Raw genomic sequence first — 19,699 nt, 5'->3', positions numbered from 1 at the left:
CTTGTATAAAACATCAATTCAACAGTCACCTCAAATAAACAATTAATATATTTACACATAGCACGTATTTTAAGGTAAATACTTCATATCTATGTGTAAGGTGAAAGTGACTATACACTCACCTGATTTAATGAAAATCGGGCAACAATTCGTTTCCTAAAACGATCGTTTCTAATAAAACCGGGAGTTTTATTGAGAAAACGGGCTCTACGAAAGGTCGGGCTTCAAAACTGAAAAGATAAATTTTCCGGGCCTTCGGGCACTCCGGGACGTGTTCCGGGCGTTGGAAATGATCTCGGGGCATCGGGGGAAGTCAAAATAGCTAAAATATTGAAAAATGGGTGAAAAATGACAAATTTGGAATTTCCCCCGGAAGATCTCGCATGGCTTCTATTTATAGGGGTGAGCTTGCGAGGGTTCAGCCGAGAAGGAGGAGTCAGCGAAGGCAGGTGGCATCCGCGGAGCGAGGCCAGGTGGCGGGTGCGAGCTTCGGACACGCGAAGGGCACGCGGCGCCTTCAGATTGGGCCAGCGAAGCTCGGATGATGAGTCAGAAGCGAGGCGCGTCGGAAGATCATTGGACCGCACCCTCGGTCAAATCAGCAAGCGACACGCGTGTTGCGCACGGGCTATGCATGCGAGGATCACGTGGCCAACACCATTCCTTGCGAATTTTCTCGAAAATTGTACCCATTCTTGTAAAATCCATAACTTTCTCATACGGGCTCCGTTTTTGACGTTCTTTATATGCACGCGTAGGTAAAATTACGCTCTACAACTTTCGTTTAGACTTCGTCGGCTAATTTTGATTTTAATTTTTAAATTATTATTTTTAACAGACCGGGACAGGAAATCCGTTAAAAATTCATAACTTCTTCATCCGACGTCCGTTTTCGTCAGACTTTTACCGTTGTGCTACTAATGACGAGACCTTCAATTCTCGTTTAGGTCGTGTCGGCTAAAAATCTATCGATCTAAAATTCGAGTTTTTAGCTGTCTACTGCTAAGCTGAAACTTCGAAAAATCATAACTTCCTCATACGAAGTCAGATTTAGGCGTTCTTTTTATACCTACTCTCGGTTTAACGAACACTACGAGTTTCGTTTAGATCACTAAGGTCAAAAAGTAGTTTATCGAAAACTCACTTTTTACGACATTCGGCCCGTGCCGGTTTGTCGCGAAACTTCGACAGGTCATAACTTCTTCGTTATAACTCGGATTTCGGCATTCTTTATATATCCGTAATCCTTGTCACGCCCACTACAAGTTTCTTAATAGATATCGGCTTTATCTAAAATTTAATTTTTGACGCTCATTTTTATTCTTAATTAATTGAACCCTAATAATTAAGCATAAAACACATAATTCACATAATATTCACATAATTCCTTTTCATTTCTTCTAAATGAGTTACAAAGGTTAACCTAGACCATTATGTCAATATTAATGCCTAGCCTAGAAACACGGGCGTTACAACTCTCTCCCCTTAGAATGATTCCCTCCCCGGAATCACACATCAGCAAATAAATACGGGTAGCGACTCCTCATGTCATTCTCCGTTTCCCAGGTGAGATTTGGCCCATTCGTATGTTTCTAACACATAAGCACTAATTCGACCATTTTACATCACAACTTCCTAGTCTTACGGTCAACGATTGCCTCAGGTTCTTTAATCAACCTCTCGTTTTCATCCAACCTTAATTTAGAAATGGGAATTATGTCGGGCACATCTCCCGTAAATTTTCTCAAATAACACACATAAAAGGTATTATGAATACCCTCCAGTTCTTCCGGTAATTCTAGCTCGTAAGCTTGATTCCCGATCCTCTAAAGAACTTTAAATGGTCCAATAAACCTTGGACTCAACTTTCCCCTTCTACCAAATCCTATAAGTCCCTTCCACGGCGAGACTTTAAGTAAAACCGAATCTCCAACTTCGAATGATATCGGTTGTCTTTTCTTGTCAGCATAGCTCTTTTGAGCAGCTAACCTTCTTTCCCTAATCACTTTCAACTTTTCAGCAGTCTGATGGACTATTTCAAGTCCCATAAACTGCTTTTCCCCAGCTTCCAGCCAACATGACAACATTCGACACTTTTCCCCATACAAAGCGTGATAAGGTGCCATCTAGATGTTCGAGTGGAAACTATCATTATAGAAAAATTCTACTAGAGGTAAGTGTTTACCCCAGTTACCTTGGAATTCTAGGGTACATGCCCTCAACATATCCTCCAACGTTTGAATTGTTTATTTGCTCTAACCATCGGTTTGCGGATGGTAAGCTGTATTCAAACACAACTTGGTACCCAATTCCTCTTATAAACTCCTCCAAAACCTTGAGGTAAAACGGCTATCACGATCAGATACAATAGTTAACTGAACACCGTGAAGCCTCACACTTTCCTTCACGTAAGAATTCGCAAGTTTATCCATAGACCATTTCTCGTTGGCTGCTATGAAATGCACACTCTTAGTGAAGCGATCAACAACCACCCAAATTATGTCGTGACCGTTCCTTGTTCTGGGCAGTTTAGTCATAAAATCCATAGTGATACCTTCCCATTTACCCATGGGTACAGGTAAAGGATCTAAACTCCCATATGGTTTCTGATGTTGTGCCTTAACCCTAGCACAAGTTACACACTCAGCCACATACTTAGCAACATCGAGCTTCACCATCGGCCACCAGTAATAGGGTTTTAGATCCCTATACATTTTCGCACTGTCGGGATGAATCGAGTACATGGTTTTGTGAGCTTCTTCCATCAGAAGACCTCTTACTTCTCCCGTCTTAGGTACCCAAATCCTATATTTGAATACATTCAATCCTTGACCATTTGTATCAAACACCAACGTTTTTCCCAAACGTTCCTCCTTTCGGTCATTCTTTTCTAAAGCTTCCTCTTGAGCTTTCTTTTATACTTCCCACAATTGTAGAGACAACTTCAATTCTCAACGCTCTTGGCCTTTTCTTTTCAAGATTCACCTTTCGACTGATAGCATTAGCAACAACATTTGCTTTACCAGGGTGGTAAAGTATCTCACAGTCGTAGTCCTTGAGTAGTTCCAGCCAGCGTCGTTGCCTCATGTTCAACTCCTTCTGATTAAAGAGATATTGAAGACTCTTATGATCAGTGAGAAGTTTGCATTTAGTACCATAAAGATAGTGCCTCCCTATCTTTAAGGCGAATACTACCACTGCCAACTCCAGATCATGAGTGGGGTAGTTCTTTTCATGCTCTTTCAATTGCCTCAATGCATACGCTATCACTTTATCCCTTTGGGTCAGAACACAACTTAACCCAACTTCTTTAACAACGAACGCGATACTTCTATTGATCACTTTGATCAGCCTTTACTTCAATTCGGCTTAAGTCAACTGCTACATCAAACTTGGTTCTCTGAACCACATAACAAACTCATTGTAGTCGGACTCAATTTGATATGACCACTAGGGTCGGAATAACAATCATCTTCTTAGTCATTACCGAAATGATGGTAACGACAGACTAGAATAAGACGGAATCAATTACGAGTTCCTTGGTAACCTTGTGACTTTCCCTGATCCAAGCGTGAGTCCTGTGCTTCCAGTAGTATAGATCTCTACTACTATTCACACCTACTCATACTCGTCCCAAGTACGGTCTCACAGTCCCCAAGTCCTAAAATCACAAAACAATTTAACACATACGAATGTGTCCAATTAATCATAAAATTTTCCTAGACTCTACTAGGACTTCTTCCACGTGTATCTTCAATCATCAATTCTACTTCAACTTGGTTGGTGATGGAAATTCCAAATGATGGAATAACTTCAAGAATTACACCAACCATTCCATCATCTTTCCAATTGGAGGTGTACTTCAGACGTACCGTACCCCTCTAAACGTTTCGTTATTTTATTAGACATATTCTAAAGGCAAGATACCACTCTTACGATATCTTCCGATAGGTATCATTCACTATCATAAGCCTTTCATTTCCTCCATCTACTCAATTCTCTACGAGTATTCACTATAACGTTTTGTACACCCAAGCAGACGTTCGGTGTACCAGGCGAGAATTTAAGATAAGAAAGCTTTATTTACGATAAACGTAAATCTCCTTATCACTTCGAAACGTTTACATGTTAGTTCTAATCTCGTAATCATACGCTTAGAATCCTATACACATAAGGTTTCCAGATCCGGTCGGCAACAGACCATAGATCCAAACAAATAATAGCATCATTATAGCTATAACACAAAACATTTAGCACATAAAAGCATTTTAGGCATCCTTCCTAAAATAAACTAGTGCTCGTGTCAATTTAGGTGTACTACCTAAAATATAATAGACACACTCAAATTACAATCATCGCTTAGCATTCTAAGTTTAAGTCTAGAAATCCTACAATTTCTTAGTTCACTTAAACTAATGCTCTGATACCAACTGTGACATCCCCAATTTCACGGCCAGAAAAGACCGATTTAATTTATGCTTTTAAAATAATTTCAGAGTAATCATTTGATTAAAAGTGTTGCGGAATTTGTTCCCAGAAAAACATAACAAATATGTTATCAAATCATTTCGGAAGAAATGTATTTTATTCACTTAAACCATTGGGATGTCATTGTCAATACAAAAACATAAGCATAAACAAAACTTACATTCATTTACACTAGTGATCTACTTCTCTTTTAATCTCTCAGTGTAAAGCAACTTCGTATCGATACCTGTGATACAATTAAACTGAGTGGGTCAGGCTTGGGAGCCTGGTGAGCATATAGGGTTTTCAACCCACAATAAATAATAAACTTATTAAGTTCTCAGTCAATAATAAATTTATTAATTTCACCAACCAAAAATAACCCTAATTACCCATTCCCATTATCCTCACTTTACGTCCCTAAAACAACTATCACAAGGGACCTAGCCTAAGGATTATCACTAAGGGTGACAACATTGCTTTGGGGGTTCCTCAGCAAGTTATGTCAAATAAAACAAACATCGGGGTGACAACATTGTTTTCCCTCAGCAAGTTATGTCAAACAAGACATCCTAACATAAAACAACCAACAAGGTGACAACATTGCTTTCCTTCAACAATTTATGTCAAATAGGCACGAAGTCACATCGTCGCCATGTGCTAGTCCATAGCTCTTATTCATCGACGGTATTTCCCACGGGAGTCCCCCCCCCCCCCCCGCAATACATGTCAATGGGTTTTCCTTATACTAAGTCCATAGCTCTTATTTATCGACGGTATTTCCCACGGGAGTTTTCCCCGCAATACATGTCAATGAGTTTTCCATACAGCTGATGAACATACTTAAGGGGTTTCCCCAGCCTTATATGCCCTAAAGGCACTCATGAGGGGAATAGAGTACAGCGAATGAACACTTAAGTCCATTAACACCTACAGGTTACGAGCCTGCTAGTGTTCCACAGACCATCAAAACAGTCCGTGGTTGTCATCCATACTCTGCTGAATGACGGGGGTTTTAGAGTACAGCGAATGAACACTCAAGTCCATTAACACCTACAGGTTACGAGCCTGCTAGTGTTCCACAGACCATCAAAACAGTCCATGGTTGTCATCCATACTCTGCTGAATGACGGGGGTCAACGTTAGGTAAGGGCTTTTCTCATATTGCACCACTCACGCCAACATTTGGGTAAAAGCTTTTCCCATATTTCACCAATCACTCTCAACTCATGATCTATATCACTGATCATCTCATCTATCCAACTCACCTTTCATCACACACCCACTATTTAACTCATGATCTATATCACTAACTCATGAAGCTCGTCCGATCACTTCATAAAAGAACAAAACTCCAAAGCTCTTCCAAATAAAAGTATAGGGAAAATACTGATAAAGTACTCCCGTACGCTCCCGTACCCCGACACATAATAGTGTCAAAAGGAAGAACTAATGGATGAACACATAGTTTAAAAATACCTAATGAACATATAGTTCAAACATACGTACCGATTACAAGTCTACTAACGTTCCACTGGGCTATCTAAAATAGTCTGTGGCCGTTGTCTACACTCTGCTAGATGACTAGATCATCTTAAACGTCGATACCTCTCATCACTTTTATTTCATCACACATCATCTAATTCATCTACCCATGTTTTACCCAACATATTTGTAGATAAAAATATATATACAGTTTAAAACTTGTATAAAACATCAATTCAACAGTCACCTCAAATAAACAATTAATATATTTACACATAGCACGTATTTTAAGGTAAATACTTCATATCTATGTGTAAGGTGAAAGTGACTATACACTCACCTGATTTAATGAAAATCGGGCAACAATTCGTTTCCTAAAACGATCGTTTCTAATAAAACCGGGAGTTTTATTGAGAAAACGGGCTCTACGAAAGGTCGGGCTTCAAAACTGAAAAGATAAATTTTTCGGGCCTTCGGGCACTCCGGGACGTGTTCCGGGCGTTGGAAATGTTCTCGGGGCATCGGGGGAAGTCAAAATAGCTAAAATATTGAAAAATGGGTGAAAAATGACAAATTTGGAATTTCCCCCGGAAGATCTCGCATGGCTTCTATTTATAGGGGTGAGCTTGCGAGGGTTCAGCCGAGAAGGAGGAGTCAGCGAAGGCAGGTGGCATCCGCGGAGCGAGGCCAGGTGGCGGGTGCGAGCTTCGGACACGCGAAGGGCACGCGGCGCCTTCAGATTGGGCCAGCGAAGCTCGGATGATGAGTCAGAAGCGAGGCGCGTCGGAAGATCATTGGATCGCACCCTCGGTCAAATCAGCAAGCGACACGCGTGTTGCGCACGGGCTATGCATGCGAGGATCACGTGGCCAACACCATTCCTTGCGAATTTTCTCGAAAATTGTGCCCATTCTTGTAAAATCCATAACTTTCTCATACGGGCTCCGTTTTTGACGTTCTTTATATGCACGCGTAGGTAAAATTACGCTCTACAACTTTCGTTTAGACTTCGTCGGCTAATTTTGATTTTAATTTTTAAATTATTATTTTTAACAGACCGGGACAGGAAATCCGTTAAAAATTCATAACTTCTTCATCCGACGTCCGTTTTCGTCAGACTTTTTACCGTTGTGCTACTAATGACGAGACCTTCAATTCTCGTTTAGGTCGTGTCGGCTAAAAATCTATCGATCTAAAATTCGAGTTTTTAGCTGTCTACTGCTAAGCTGAAACTTCGAAAAATCATAACTTCCTCATACGAAGTCAGATTTAGGCGTTCTTTTTATACCTACTCTCGGTTTAACGAACACTACGAGTTTCGTTTAGATCACTAAGGTCAAAAAGTAGTTTATCGAAAACTCACTTTTTACGACATTCGGCCCCGTGCCGGTTTGTCGCGAAACTTCGACAGGTCATAACTTCTTCGTAATAACTCGGATTTCGGCATTCTTTATATATCTGTAATCCTTGTCACGCCCACTACAAGTTTCTTAATAGATATCGGCTTTATCTAAAATTTAATTTTTGACGCTCATTTTTATTCTTAATTAATTAAACCCTAATAATTAAGCATAAAACACATAATTCACATAATATTCACATAATTCCTTTTCATTTCTTCTAAATGAGTTACAAAGGTTAACCTAGACCATTATGTCAATATTAATGCCTAGCCTAGAAACACGGGCGTTACACCAATGACACAGTTGTCAAGCACGGCTGCTAATATTATCATTTAGGCGCAGCTGCCAGAATTGTGACATTCTCTATGAGGCGCAACTACCGGTATTGTCCTTTAGGCGCAACTGCCATGGTTATGATGTTCTCTATAGGCGCAGCTGCCGATACTATCCTTAGAGCCCAGCTGCTAGGATGTTTAGAGCACATCGTAGATTATAAACATCTACAGGTTGTGGCGCAACTGCCAATGCTCATCTATAGGGTACTAAGTCCATTGCTGTCAATGTTCACCTATAGGGCACTATGTCCATACTGCTAATGTTGCTCTATATCAGCTTTCATCATTAATCTACCCATGTTTTACCCAAAATATTTTGTAGATATAAATACATATACAGTTTAAATCATTTAAAACATGTATAAAACCGTTCATCCAACGTAGATAGCAAGTATAAAGATAATATGCACACATAACACGTAATTTATATAAAATACTTCATATCTATGTGTAAGATGAAAGTAACTATGCACTCACTTGTTAAGGTGGTGATTCCGAACTCAGACAGCGCTTCACTTCTATCAATTTATTTTCTTTCGACGAAACAACGAGTTTTTATTAAAAACCGGGCTTCGCTGGAGCAGCGTTTCCGAGCCGAAAAGCTCTTTTCTCGGAGCCTTTGGGAGCCTCGGGGCTTCCTTCGGGTGCTAGGGGGTTTTCCTAGGTTTTAGGGGGCTTAAGGAGAGCTAGAGAGAGGTTCTAGAGAGAGAAAGAAGGCTTGAGAGGTGTGAAGAAATGGCAATGCCCGACACCTATATTTATAGGCTGCCAGGATGATGGACTCGCCGAGTTGGGTCACTGACTCGCCGAGTCAGTGCCATGTGTCATCATCTGATGCCTTGCCTTGGAGAGAAAGCAACGACTATGATCGTGCCACGTCACCTAAACTCGCACAACAGCCTCCCGACTTAGAAAAATTATAACTCTCGCATACGAGCTCCGTTTTTGACGTTATTTATATCCACACGTAGGTAAAAACAAGATCTACAACTTTCATTTAGACTCCGTCGGCTAATTCTTGACCGATCTTAAATTTAACAGTAGGAGGAGATTAGACTGTTAAATGACCGCGAGGAATTCGTAACTCCTTCATACGGACTCCATTTTCGTCTGTCTTTTTATCATTGAGTTCCTATTAATGAGTTCTTCAACTCTCATTTAGGTCGCGTAGGCCAAAAACCGCTCGAACTAAAATTCGAGTTTCGGGTCGTGCACTATTATGCCAAATCTTAGAAAATTCATAACTTCCTTATACGAAGTCAGATTTGGGCGTTCTTTTTATGGAAGCTCTTGGTTTAACATATTCTACAACTTTTGTTTAGATTGCTAAGGCTAAAAAGTCCTCTATCGTAAATTCACTATTTATGTCTCCCGGTGCCGTGCCGGTTTGCCGCGAAACTTCGACGAACCATAACTTCTTCGTTATAACTCGGATTTTTGCGTTCTTTATATGTACGGAACCCTTGTAACATATGATACAACTTGATTAAGATTACTCCTTCTAAATAATCTTCCATCAAAAACTCATTTTTTTATGCTCTTTGTCTCTAAATTGACTAGCCCGGATTTGCGGGCGTTACACCATCAGACCTTTCATTCTTCTCTGTCGTCTCGATCGTTATCTCACACCACCACCATGGCTCAATTCGATTTAGGAATCGATCCGGTCCCGACATACGTCGTTTTTCAGGTTTCAAAGAATTTGATGGGGTTTGAAGAGGTCGGCCTTATCCGTTTCCCTCCCGACCAAGTTTCCTTCTTGCATCATCTTCCCCTTCTAGGTTACAATTTCTACCCCTTTCCTTAAAACTTAAGAAATTAGAAAATCATAACCCATTTATATGAAGTTTGGTCTACTTTATTCCCCAATCCGCCTCTGACATTTTCCGATTCATCTTGCTACCTCTCTATTTTATCCTTCAGGTTTCTGGTGGTAATTGCTTCGTCGATTTTGTGTTGTGTTTCCTTCCTTCTGATTCTTGGTAAGTTCTTTTGCTCAGTTTTTTCTTTCATTGGTGTTAGGAATAAATGCGAGATGACGAATGCGGAATATCAAGAACAATCAGAATCAATCACCACAATATGCAAGTAATATGATAAAGGTTTTTGTGTATATTGATTATAGCATGAACGTACAGAGAAAAACCCTAATCTGGTAAAAAGCTTACACCAAAAGCTAACCTAATTATTATTTATAGGGAACAATAAATATCTACCATAAATATAAAACTAATGCATTAATATAAAACCAATGCCTTAGAAGAACTTGATTAAGAACTTCTACTGTAAATGCATCGTAGGGAATCATAAAATGATTAACCCTAAAAAGGCTTCCCTAAATAACCAAACATGTCAAATCAATTTCAATATCTCAAATACTCAACAATCTCCCCCTAGATGTTGAAACTGATGAATATCACAATTTCCGATCTTCTTGGCATTTCTCCCCCTAAATTGTGAGACTCATCAGCACATGGGGTCTTCAAAGCGAGAGAAATAAAAAATAATCTTCCAAAGACGAACTCCCCCTTGATTAATCATCACTCCCCCTTGAATTTTCAACAAATACCATGGAGAGAATCCGGAAAATTAAGAAGAATTACCAACAATCTTCAAAACCCGTCAGATGTGATGAAATAAATCCCTTTAGAATATACCCAATTCTCAAAAATTAAAACCGGAAAAATAACAAAAAATATGCAAGTAATCAGAAGAGATGCGTATAGATTACACAGTTTCCTGCTCTGATACCACTTGTTGGGAATAAATCCGAAATGACGAATGCGGAATATCAAGAACAATCATAATTAATCACCACAATATGCAAGTAATCTGATAAAGGTTTTTGTGTATATTGATTATAGCATGAACGTACAGAAAAAAACCTTCATCTGGTAAAAAGCTTACACCAAAACATTTTTTGGAAATTTGAACTACTTATGATTATTGCGACCAATTCTGAACCATCTGAACATTTTTTGGAAATTTGAAAACGATGATATATTTTGAATTTCCTGATGTGAGCAAGTGGTGTGATGAATTTTAATGTTTATTGTGTTTATCCTGCAATTTTTATTTGCAGGTTCTGTTGAAACAAAGACTAAATGATGCTATATGTTTATAATGAATTCATATTTAATGATGACAAGATGTCAAAATATGTGTAGAATCTTAAATTTTGCTATGCTAAGATTTGAGATTATGTTTAACTTGATTTTGTTCAAGTCACTTCATGGCTAATATGTGAATTTGCTCTGCTATCAATGTAGTTTATGTAACTTTGATTGAGTTTTTTGAGTACTTACATGTATCTTTTCTTCAGGTAAAGATAGGGATGACGATGACAGAAAAAATATTTTCTTAAACTTCTTAAAAACTCATTTGATCCCCAGTGAGAATGTTTGGGTCAAGGTTGTAACTTTCATGACCGATGATGTTTATGGCCCTGGTGCTATAGGAGTCTTTAAGAAAGAATTGGCAACAATGGTAAGGTACATATCTACTCATGTTTACACATTTTACCTTTTTTAAAGTATGGATTAGATGATCTAATCCTTTCTTTTTATGATTAGTGCTTATATAAATGAATTTGGATGTTTGAGTTTATGGATTGCAAAAATATTGTCATTATACCTGACCAGCCCACTATATATTCATAATTGATGAAACAACAAACAAAAATGTTGATATCATAAGGGGATTCTCTAACGAGCAAAACATAACGTATTTCGTACTAATTTCAAGGTATGTAGTTCCCTCTTTTTTTCTAAAGATTTTTTACAATAGATATTAAAAGATAACCATAATATTGCAGGCTAATCCTGATTATAAAGGTGTATACCCTATTGCTCTTCCACAAGAAGGCCATTGAAGACCTCGAAATTTGTGATGGATGGTGAAATGTAAGAGTATCTACTTGGAAGGGATTTGATCATATACATTATTTACATGTAACAAGACTAAAGGCATACTATTATGATATCTTTAAAAATTCATGGTTGACTAACATTATTGTAAATAATTGGTGAAATATATGTATCTGGTGCAGCATATAAAACAATGGAGTGCGTTGGCACCTATGTAGAAAGTGTAAGTGTAAGTTTTGACATAGTTTTATATATATATATATATATATATATATATATATATATATATATATATATATATATATATATATATATATATAAAAGGCGTTGTGCCGGTGGAACTTGCCAAAAGCCCAAAAAGAAGTTCTTTCGGATCCATGCGAAACATGGTACCTTCCCTAGTTTACTATATATCTTTTTGTTCATATATAAAACCTTAGTAATAAACTTTAATGAAGTATTTTTTTACTTTATTTTAATCAATAGATAGAACCATATAATAACATTAAATACTTTGCCTGATGATAATGTTTTGATTAGATAAGACCATATAAAAATGAAAATCTTAACTGCTAAAAAATAGATCAAAATATACGTATTTTTAAATCTAACGCGATAATAATAGATTTTTGTTTGAAATATAAACTCAAAATGTGTATATACATTATACATTACATATATATTTTAATAGTAATGATTATTGTTATTGATTGTGCAATGACTTACTTCGACAATACGCTCTCGCTTTGGTAGTCTCTTAAATCTTAACGGAGATTTAAATCTTAACGAAGATTCTTTTTGTTCTATAAAGTGAAACAACGAATGATTGAAGCTATTGATTTTAGATAAATGTGATAATTTGACCAATAAAACTTCTAATATTGTATATAAAAAAGTGTTTTAAAATATATGTTAGACTGTGTGGACAACATGTTATTACATGTTATCACACCCAAATTGTCCACCTCATCATCCTAGTCACAATTTGGTGTTATAACACCAAAGGTGGAAATGGGCAACACCAAATAACATGAGATAACACATTGTATTTTCTATTTCTTTTTTTATTTTTTTTAATGTTTTTAATTTCTATTATTCTAATTTGTTTTATTTTTTTTATTTACTTCATATATTTCTAATTCGTTTTATTTTTTTTTATTTATGTCATATATCTATAAAAAAACATATAAATTAATAAAACATAATTTCATTAAATAGTAAATTAAAAATACCATACAAACAAAAAAAAAACACACGATAGTCCTAATAATTTAAAAAAAACACCAACAAACTATTCTTCGCCCAAGTATTTGCTCTCGATATTTGCCTTCATCCTCCGTATCACTTCAGCTCGTCTCGGTGGTAAATTTGCTTCGTTTGTCGTAAGAATTGCAAAATCCTTCGATATACGATCTTCTTCAGCTTCTTTACGAAGGAAATCCAAATGCTCCCGTTGCAATTCATATCTTTTATTTGCGATTTCCGTGTGGGCGTCGAATTTTTTTTTTCATTTCGTCGTGCTCTCGAAGCCGACTTTCATTCTCCTGCGCATGTCGTTGCGCGCGCTTGGCTTTGTCGCGCCCCATCGGTCGTCGTGGCGGAGAGATTTCCTCGATGTCATCAAACTCGTCCGGGATCTCATCGGTGTCCGCGTTGAGGTTGATGTTCGTGTGTCCGTCGGAAACGTCAACCGAACCCGAACCACGAGACCTCTTTGATTGTTGTTCCGATGATGTTGGCGTTTTTATCCATTTTGGATCTTTCCTCACTATGTCCCATACTTTTTCACACTCAAATACGTGCCCCATTTGCACGTGATATTCCTCCCTCGCGGCTCTAAACACATCGAAATCATTGGCACCACTTTGATGTTGCGAAGAAAGTTTGTTGTATATGGAATTGAATTTGGTGCACTTCCGGCTAATTTGAGTCCATTTGCCACTAAGCATATCATTATTGCGATATGTGTCACCCTTGTTCAAAATTGTGCGAAATTTGACGATTACGACATCCCAAAAAGCAACTCTCTTCATATCGTTCCCCATAGTTGGTTGTTTTGAAGTACCGCACCAAGCCTCCGCCAACGCATGCTCTTCCTCCGGTGTCCACCATGTTGGAGGTGCTTCCGTTTCATCTATCCCGACAACAACCTCTTTCCCTTTCTTTTTTGGTCTCCCTTTTTTTCCCGATGCTCTCTGACTACTCCCGGTTTGCGTCTCGACAACGGGTTCTTGCGTGGGTGTGGGTTGTGTGACTGTTTGGCGCATGGGACCGAATGTGTTAAAAAAGTTTTTGTTGAATGTTTGCATTTTGTTGCATAAATGGTGAGGTAGGGAATTGTAACCTCTAATGGCGTAACGCCCCATAACGGCTACCTGGGGCGGTGTTCCGCGTTATGGTGCCGTTAAAGGCGCATGCCACGTTAGATAACGCGATGTCCGCGTTGCCCACACCCGCCCGTCTTAAAGTATTATGTTTATTATTATCATATTAATTCAAGTTATTTATAATCTGCATTTTTAATTAACATTTAATATTCTTTTTTGTCTGTATTATAATTTTAAACCATGGTTTCATAAGTTATAACCTAATATAAAACATAAATAAATATTTAATTATTAATCTGAAACAAAATATAAGGTAGATTGAAAACTTTCAAAGCGTACCCCACTCCCCCGAAGTCCAAACACCCCTATATTTATGAGATGAGATATAAATCGGAAAACTCTTACCAGTATTCATCGCCTGAAAAATAGACCCACCGACCACAGAATTAGCACGGTTTCTTTAGCTGTGGACTACTGTCTACGCTTTCTCTCTAGGGTTTCCTTCAATTTTCAACTTAGCTTCTACCTATCTCTCTAAAATCGCATACTAAACTCAAATGTATAGCGGTTCCAGTGATGGGGAAGGTCTTGACGCATCATCGGTGGCGTCCAGGAAGATTCCGCCGGCTTCTTCGATGCTGTGGGTCCGTAACCTCCGCCGTTTCATCGGATCCGGTGCTGGTCTTGGCTCTGAAGCTTTAATGGGTAAAATTAATTAGTTTCCCCCAAATCTGCCTCTTCTATTACTGTTCACTTTTGAACGCGTTTGTGTGCTTACTTATCTGTAGTTTGCATTCGAGATTTCGTATGCATTTTGTAATTCGTGTTCGTGTGCTTTGCAATGAGCCAGTATATTTACATCTTGGCAAATGCTTGGGTCTATGGTTGTTTATGAGCGATAATTTTTATGCTCCATGTGCTTCGCAAGTATATCCAGTTATGAAATTGAATAAACACGTTCTTCTGAGTTGTAAACTTAGGACATTTTCGTTGTACGCTTTGTTAGACTTTTACTTTGTAAAAATGAGCTTCTGCAAACTGGAGTCTAGGTTTATGATTTTGAGGCAACTTCTTGCGTTCATATTAGGGCCAAATAAAGCATGTTTGAATATCATATTGAACTTGCTTGTATCATCCTCATGAATCAGGGTCCAATTATAGTGATTATGTAATTAGCAAATCCAGAATTTTGGAATAGTTAGAAGGTAGTTTCTATGATCCAATGTCTAAATGTCTGTATGAAGAGTGACTGATGATTTAACTAAAAGGTTTAGGCTATAGAAGGAAACAGTTCCTGCATATTTAGGAGTCAAAACTTTTGTTTTCTATGTTATCCAACTTTTCATTAATTGCTTGACAACGTTAATGTTTGGTAATATATGATCTTGATTTGGGTTTAGGCTGGTAAATATGGGAATTTTTTTTACCGAGTTCAATCTTGTCCAATAACATCATTGATTATATTTTTTTTGTATCCGTTAGTTAAGTGTAATACATCCATCCACCTTTTAATGGAAATTAAAAATAGATGCCTTTTACTTTATAATTATATGCCTTTGGTTTAATGAGAGATAAGACAAATAAGGCACTAATTAAGCAAAAGGGCATACCTTTTTTCGTATTGAGATTTTCTATATACTTCCTAGGATGTAATTCAGTAGTAGACTAGTTGAGATTTATACAACCCTGAAATTAGGTATTGGTAAACATGTGCGAGTATAAAACAATAGTTTTTATAACAGTTTGACCATAGATGTTAGTCATGTGTAAAGCATCTTAAGAATTAGATGGTTGATAATTTAGTTTTTATAATTACATTTTTGATTTTCCTTCCCTAGCTATCTAACTTGCATATATACTTTGTTTTGTAGAGCTTGAAACAAAAAGAATCTTGCTTGATATCTTTAAAGAGAAGCAACAAAAGAGTGCTGAAGCTGGCACAATCCCAAGTTTCTATAAGAAGGTCTTCTTGATGATTGTTTTTGTTTTTATTGAATATGTAGTCTTTAAATGTTACGGCATTTATTTAGAAAATTTCATTTTCCAGTTTCTAACTTTTTATCTCATCAGAAACCTGAGGATGGTTCCATTAGTTCTAGAGTCCAGAGGTTGGCAAAGTTTCGTTTTTTAAAGGTACCCAAATCCACTTTTTTGCAATTCTTATAACCTTCAAGGATTCTTTTTCCTTATCAAGTTTTGTTTTTTAATATTGGAGTAATAAACTTGTCGATTTATTTTCTTTACTTAGAAACAATCTGATCTTTTGCTGAATGCTGATGACCTGGATGCCATGTGGGTTTGCTTAAGAGAAAATTGTGTCATTGATGATGCCACTGGTGCAGAGAAGGTATCCATATTCCATCCACCTTACAAAAAATTCTCATTTATTTGATTGTTTTCTCAATGCAAATGTTCAAACATTAATGTTACACTGATGTTTCTCTTTCTGTAGATGAACTATGAAGATTTTTGCCACATTGCCTCTGTATGCACAGAACAAATAGGCCCAAAATGTCGCCGTTTTTTTAGCCCATCAAATTTTATGAAATTTGAAAAAGATGAATCAGGAAGGATTGCTATTCTGCCTTTTTATCTATATGTAATGCGCACGGTGAGTTTTCTTCTTTGAGCTCAAAACGGAATTGGAATTAGAGATTCCATTCCAATTCCATGATGTGGAATTTGTTTCTGTTGGATTCTTTATATTCCATGTTTGACTGATTTTGTCATTCCTAGTGATGGGTGTAAAGAATTTGATCCCAGATCCCATTCGTCCTTTTTTATTAAAAGACAAAAATACCCCCATTATATATGTAATGTATATTTTGAAATAAATATAACTTAGTAACTTAAAGAGTGAGTTATAAAAATGATCCCTGAGTATCAATATATTTTTGCAATTTTGGGACCTAAAGTATCTTATTTTACAATTTTCGTCCTTATTGGTGGTTTTTGTAATCTTTTTTTGTCCCTTTTCCGAATAAATTGACCATGTTACCCTTACTGATTTTTTATAATTATTATTGACGATTTAAAAATTATTCAAAATTTTTATTATATTCCATCCCATTTACTGCCAACTAAATGCATGACAAATTAGTAAGGAATTTGATCCCATTCGTCCTTTTTTATTAAAAGACCAAAATACCCCTAGTATATATGTAATGTATATATTGAAATAAAATATAAGTTAGTAACTCAAAAGAGTAAATTACAAAAATGATCCCTGAGCATTATTATTATTATTATTATTATTATTATTATTATTATTATTATTATTTTGCAATATTGGTCCTTATTGGTGGTTTTTGTAACTTTTTTTGACCCTGTTTTGAGTAAATTGAGTATGTTACCCTTACTGATATTTTTACTGCCAACTAAATGCATGACAGATTACAATTCCTTCATATTCCCTTCCAATTCTTTTGACAGATTCTATTCCTTTCAAAAACATTCTGCAAGTCTTTGTATTTGTAGTAATATTTAATTCTTCTTGTTCAGGTTTCTCTTACTCAAGCAAGAATTGATATGAGTGAGCTTGATGAGGATTCCGATGGTTTTCTTCTACCTCATGTATGTACCTTGTTATTTTAATACCAAAAAAAGAAAGAAAATGAAAGTAGAATACTATAAAAAACAAATAAATGTATTACTTTCTTTTCCCTATTATAATACCTTTTTTGTTTTTAATATTGTTAAAAGGAAATGGAAGCTTATATTCGAGGTCTTATTCCTAATTTGGCTCAATTGCGTGATATGCCTGGAGCTTTTGTTCAAATGTATTGCCGAATTGCTGCACCCAAATTCTTCTTCTTTTGTGATCCCAATAGACGAGGTTTTTTTTTTTTTTTTTTTTTTTTTTTTTTTTTTTTTTTTCAAATAACTAAAAATAGTTTTTTGATTATCATTTTATTCTTGTGATCTCGTTTATCTATAATTTTTCAGGGAAGGCATGCATAAAGAAGGTGCTCCTTAGTAACTGTCTTCAAGAGCTAATGGAACTGCACCAGGTAATTTCAGTTTTGTCCTTAATTGTATATATTTTTTAATTAATCCTCCAATATTTTCTGTTAATTCGAATAAAAATTGTTGCTTTATTGATGACAGGAAAGTGAAGAAGAAGTTACAGATACCGAACAGGCTGAAAACTGGTTTTCCATGACATCTGCACAGCGTGTATGTGGTAAGCATATCCTTTCCATGTCTCCAAAAGACCAAAATACCCTCGCTATATACTTAATGAAACAGAAATTTATATACCAAATAGACAGAATTTAATTTCATGTTTGATGGATTTCATCTATCCTAATGGGAGAAAGAGGATGGAAGTAATACAATTTGATTCTGTATAAAAAGACGAAACTACCCTCATCATATTTTCATGTACAGATATGTTCCTTGCACTTGATAAAGATATGAACGGAACACTGAGCAAGCAAGAGCTTCGAGAATATGCAGACGGGACACTCACAGATATTTTTATTGAGAGGGGTAAGAACTAAGAATTACTACTTTTTTTTTTTTTTTAAATCTGATAATTTATATATTTTTTTAAATGACTTGTGATATTAATTTTTTTTTTTTGTTGAATAGCTTTTGATGAGCATGTGCGTAGGGGTAAAACGGGAAGAGGAAATGCACGGGAGATGGACTTTGAGAGTTTCCTTGACTTTGTTCTAGCATTGGAAAACAAAGACACTCCAGAGGGAATTACATATCTTTTCCGATGTTTAGATCTTAATGGAAGAGGCTTCCTTACAACAGCTGATATTCACACTCTTTTCAGGTATTTATTACTAATTTTTATTATTATTAGGAAATAGGAAATTGAAAAATGGAAGTAAAGAAGGGGAGCATTTAAAGTTTAAATGTTGCCTGATATACCCTTCCTACAACAAAAAAATAAAATCTCTGCTTTTCCTACTTGTTGCACGTGAGACACGTCTGCAAGCCTCTTGACTATGAGATACATATTTTCACCATATATTATATATTAGTAATAATAAAATAAAATAAAAAAATTGATTTGATAATTGATTGGGTACACTGCAGGGATGTGCACCAAAAATGGATAGAAGGTGGAAATTATGAGTTATGCATAGAAGATGTACGGGATGAAATATGGGACATGGTGAAACCGGCGGACCCACTAAGAATCACACTGTCGGATTTGTTGTCATGCAAACAAGGTGGAACGGTTTGCAGTATGCTTATAGATGTACGTGGTTTTTGGGCACATGATAACAGAGAAAACCTTCTACAAGAAGAGGAAGAACCAGAAGAAGAATCATAAACCTAATCATAGCATTAACTATGTCACAGTTATAACAATATATGTTAACATATCTTGGTGCTGCTTTTTAGGACAATCTCTCTCTCTCTCTCTGTGTATCTTATGTAAAAATGACATGATTACAATCTGGATTTTAGATGTGGACTTTGTATTTGTGCGAGGGAAAACTTGTGATTGCATCTTTTGAGATTTTAATTTGGTAATTTATGAATGGGTCTTTAACTTTGAATAAACAACTTAAGACAAAAAAGGTAAATCAGGTTCTCTCATCAAAGCATAGGTTTATATATATATATTCTAAATGCTTATGATCAACTAAATGGTATCAGAGCCAAGAAAAGTTTTTGGGGTGGTTATGTATGATATATTATATTTATATTTATTTAATTTGGGTTTAATATTCTCTAAGAAATTTACAAGTTTTAATAAGTATGATTCAGAGACAAGACCAGTGATTGGTTGGATTAGCGTAAAACGCGCAGATAAGGACGTAAGTCGCGGTGCCGGACCATAATCATCGTCG

General features: G+C 36.5%; 1 protein-coding gene and 1 non-coding gene across 2 annotated transcripts; both read left to right on the top strand.

Moving 5' to 3' along the window:
• Positions 1–14,235: 14,235 nt before the first annotated feature.
• FASS (tonneau 2 (TON2)) lies at positions 14,236–19,371 on the top strand. Its single transcript, XM_079051781.1, has 12 exons — positions 14,236–14,588; positions 15,755–15,846; positions 15,954–16,016; positions 16,132–16,230; positions 16,336–16,494; positions 17,385–17,456; positions 17,586–17,718; positions 17,829–17,893; positions 17,991–18,066; positions 18,273–18,374; positions 18,477–18,669; positions 18,936–19,371. Exons 1-12 carry the CDS (start codon positions 14,441–14,443, stop codon positions 19,174–19,176), a joined length of 1,443 nt encoding a protein of 480 aa, XP_078907907.1. The 5' UTR covers positions 14,236–14,440; the 3' UTR covers positions 19,177–19,371.
• On the top strand, positions 18,732–18,856 carry LOC145118176 (small nucleolar RNA snoR104). Its single transcript, XR_013713152.1, has one exon. It is a non-coding gene; the product is annotated as a small nucleolar RNA snoR104 (small nucleolar RNA).
• Positions 19,372–19,699: the final 328 nt, after the last annotated feature.

The sequence above is a fragment of the Lactuca virosa genome, chromosome 5 (assembly GCF_052849685.1).
Source record: "Lactuca virosa cultivar CGN04683 chromosome 5, Lactuca_virosa_CGN04683_v6, whole genome shotgun sequence".
NCBI lineage: Eukaryota > Viridiplantae > Streptophyta > Magnoliopsida > Asterales > Asteraceae > Lactuca > Lactuca virosa.
This window is presented reverse-complemented; position numbering and strand designations above follow the sequence as displayed.